The sequence below is a fragment of the Ochlerotatus camptorhynchus genome, unplaced genomic scaffold, assembly GCF_037179485.1.
Source record: "Ochlerotatus camptorhynchus isolate MF236.1 unplaced genomic scaffold, CSIRO-AGI_Acam_v1.1 ptg000201l, whole genome shotgun sequence".
Classification (NCBI taxonomy): domain Eukaryota; kingdom Metazoa; phylum Arthropoda; class Insecta; order Diptera; family Culicidae; genus Ochlerotatus; species Ochlerotatus camptorhynchus.
In genome coordinates this window covers 18,151-21,863 of record NW_027040691.1, presented here as the reverse complement: position 1 = coordinate 21,863, position 3,713 = coordinate 18,151, and the positions used below count along the sequence as shown (strand labels likewise).

General features: G+C 51.0%; 1 protein-coding gene across 1 annotated transcript; it reads left to right on the top strand.

Annotated features, from left to right (window-relative positions):
* Positions 1 to 1,119: 1,119 nt before the first annotated feature.
* Positions 1,120 to 3,394, top strand: LOC135702846 (uncharacterized). Its single transcript, XM_065223886.1, has 2 exons — positions 1,120 to 3,052; positions 3,132 to 3,394. Exons 1-2 carry the CDS (start codon positions 1,120 to 1,122, stop codon positions 3,392 to 3,394), a joined length of 2,196 nt encoding a protein of 731 aa, XP_065079958.1.
* The last annotated feature ends 319 nt before the right edge of the window (positions 3,395 to 3,713 follow it).

Sequence of the window (3,713 nt, the reverse complement as noted above, 5' to 3'; positions counted from 1 at the left end):
AAGTCCTTCATCAGCTCGGGGAGCAAACGGAATACTGGGACATTCTGCTGATCCGCATGTTGAGCACCCGTTTAGATCCCACTACCCGGAGGGATTGGGAAGAACACGCATCGACACTCAACGCCGTATCGTTCCAGAATCTGACGACCATCATTCAACGCCGAGTTTCGGTTCTGCAAACCATCGGAAAGACCACCGAGACTCCGTCACCGATCAACTTCTCCAAGAAACCGGTTCAACGAGTGGTTGCCAGTCACGGAGCAAGTCCAACCAACCAATGCGGTGTATTTTCCAGAATGAATGTCGATGAGAAGGAAAAGGAAGTTCGTCGCCACCAATTGTGCCGTAACTGTCTGCGTAAGGGGCATAAGGCTAAGGAATGTCCATCATCAAGTACTTGCCGTAAATGCAGAGGTCACCATCACACTCAACTTTGCCAAGGTTCTGCTGCAACTAGCTCGAAGGTCTTCTAATCGCCTCAACCGAAGGAGAATTCAAGCCAACAATCAACCGAACAACCATCCGCTTCGGTATCAGCAACCCTCAACGAGCATGCCAGCTACGCTTCCGCTGGACGCGGACGCAAAAGCGTACTTCTCGCCACCGCTGCAGTCATCGTAGTCGACGATAATGGGACGGAACATGCTGCTAGAGCGCTGCTAGACTCAGGCAGTGAATGTTGCTTCGCCACAGAAACGTTTTCGCAACTTGTCAAGGTCCAGCGTAAGCGGATCCACCTTCCTATCGCCGGAATAGGACAGTCTTCAACGGAATCGCGCTTCAAGTTCCTCTCGAAAATCCACTCTCGTGTCTGTAACTATGCCACCACCGTTGAACTTCTCGTGCTGCCGAAGGTCGTAATCGATTTGCCCTCAGCTGCAGTCAACACGTCATCTTGGGAGATTCCGCCTGGCATTCAACTAGCTGATCCTGCTTTCTACCGAACCAGCCCAATCGATTGAATTGTTCAAAGTCTCGGGTAGAATCCAACTTGGTCCTGGCCTGCCAACGCTCATCAATTCCGTCTTCGGCTGGGTTGTCTCTGGGAAGAACACCCAGTGTCCTTCAACCACTTCGATCGTTGCCAACGTCACTGCCGTTGCCGATTTGAACACCCTTATGGAGAAATTCTGGTCAATCGAAGAAGACAGCTCAAGCCCTAACTACTCGGTGGAGGAAACGGCGTGTGAAGAGCACTTTTGTCGAACGGTCTCTCGAACTCCCGAAGGTCGTTACATCGTTTCTCTGCCTCTGAAGGAAGACATCCTCTCTAACCTCGGCGACAATCGTCGCACTGCTATTCGTCGCTTTCGTCTCCTGCAAGGTCAGCTAGCTCGAAACGATGAACTCGGCAAACAGTACCAATATTTCATGGACGAGTACCAGCAGCTAGGTCACATGGAACTTGTGCAGGATTACCAGCAAGCGCAATATCCTTCTTACCATCTTCCCCATCATGCCGTAGTACGAGAGGACAGCATCACCACGAAGGTACGCGTGGTCTTCGACGGGTCGTGCCGTACACCGAATGGACCATCCTTGAATGACGCACTCATGATCGGACCCATTGTACAGGAAGACCTCCGATCGCTGACTATGCGATCCAGAATCCACCCGGTCCTGCTCAACGCCGATGTCAAACAAATGTATCAGCAGATTCTGACGGACCAACGAAGCAACAACCTGCAGCATATCGTATGGAGTCCATCATCAGAAGCCCCTCTACAAAAATACGAGCTAAAAAGCGTTACTTACGGTACCGCCAGCGCTCCGTTTCTTGCTACACGAGTGCTGCAGCAACTGGCTCATGACGAGCAAACCGACTTCCCCGAAGCTGCCAACGTTCTTCGTAAGGACTTCTACGTCGACGACCTGTTTTCCGGAGCAAACACGGTAGAAGAAGCAATCGCTCTACGAAAGCAGCTAGAATCTCTTCTCAAAAGAGAAGGTTTCGAACTACAAAAATGGGCATCAAACGAACCAGCGGTTGTAGAAGACGTCCCGACCGAGAACAGGGCTCTCAAGTCATCAGTTGACCTCGACAGGGATCAATGCATCAAAACACTAGGGCTGCACTGGGAGCCAGCCACCGACGTTCTTCGCTACAAGACTCAACTTCCTCCGACTTCCACTACCGAAGCTCTGACGAAACGTGTCGCACTCTCGCATATAGCACGCTTATTCGACCCACTAGGACTAGTTGGACCGGTCGTAACCTTAGCGAAAATCTTCATGCAGGCCATTTGGACACTTGTGGACGATGAAGGAAAGGCATGGAGCTGGGATAAAGAACTGCCATCAGCTTTCAAAACTCGTTGGGAATCGTACCAGGCGCAACTTCCTTGCCTCCACGAACTACGTGTGCAGCGTTGCGTTCTATTTCCGTCACCAACGTCACTGCAGTTCCACATCTTCACCGACGCCTCCGATCACGCATACGGTGCGTGTGTCTACATTCGATCAACGAACGCTAATGGTTGCGTCAAAGTAGCGCTCCTGGCCTCCAAATCAAAGGTCGCCCCTCTCAAGAAGCAGAGCATTCCGCGACTCGAACTGTGCGGTGCACTCGTTGGTGCTCAACTCTACGAGAAGGTAATGAAATCTCTTCAACTGACAGCGGACACATTTTTCTGGGTCGATTCCACTGTAGTCCTCTGCTGGCTGAAATCTTCTCCCTCTACATGGACAACATTCGTGGCGAACCGTGTATCCAAAATCCAGCTTGCTACCGAAAACTGCTCGTGGGATCACGTCGCCGGAATACAGAACCCAGCGGATCTCATCTCTAGGGGAACGACAGCAGAAAATCTCATCGAAAGCAGTCTCTGGTGGAACGGTCCCGACTGGCTACAACGTGAACTTGCCGTATGGCCAATAGCAACCAAATCTAACCCTAATCAACCCGAAGAAGCTCTGCGAGAAACCAAGAAGTCGTCATTCATCGATGACCACGTCGGAAAGTTCTCCAACTACGCACGCATGCTACGGATTACGGCATACTGTCTTCGGTTTCTGCAAAACTGTCGGCTTAAAACCACTCAGTGTCAAGCAGGTACCTTTCTCACCACGGAGGATCTCATCAAGGTGGAATCGACGCTAATCAAGCTAGTGCAGCAACAATGTTTTGGCAGCGAACGACAACTACTACAACGACAACCTGTACCAGCTAAATCTCGTCTTCGATGGTTTCATCCTTTTCTCGACAACAATCAAGTTCTTCGAATCGGCGGACGACTTAGCAACTCGCAACTTTCGTTCGACAATAAGCATACCGTCATCCTACCATCATCACACGCATTCTCATCGCTACTGGTTAGATCCTTTCATCTTCGACATCTTCACGCAGCGCCACAACTTCTTCGCACGCTTCCTGGTCTCCGGTATTGGATCATAGGGGCTAGGGATCTCGTCAAGCGGATAGTCCATAGCTGCGTCGTTTGCTTCCGGAACCGTCCTAAAATGATAGAGCAATTTATGGCAAAGTTACCTACTGCTCGTGTCACTGCAACCCGACCGTTCACCGTAACCGGCATCGACTACTGGGGGCTCATTCAAATCCAACCGCATCATCGACGAGCAGCACCGAGAAAGGCATATGTGGCAGTTTTCGTGTGTCTCTGTACAAAAGCCGTGCATCTAGAACTGGTGGCGGATTTGAGCACAGCCAAGTTCATTCAAGCCTTGCGACGATTCGTCTCCCGGCGAGGTCTCTG

What these genes read in the sequence shown, in the direction of transcription:
- LOC135702846 (XM_065223886.1), top strand. Translation starts at nt 1,120, where the DNA reads ATGGAGAAATTCTGGTCAATCGAAGAAGACAGCTCAAGCCCTAACTAC. An exon ending in AACCACTCAGTGTCAAGCAG is followed by an intron (nt 3,053 to 3,131) that starts GTACCTTTCTCA and finishes ATGTTTTGGCAG; the next exon opens with CGAACGACAACTACTACAAC.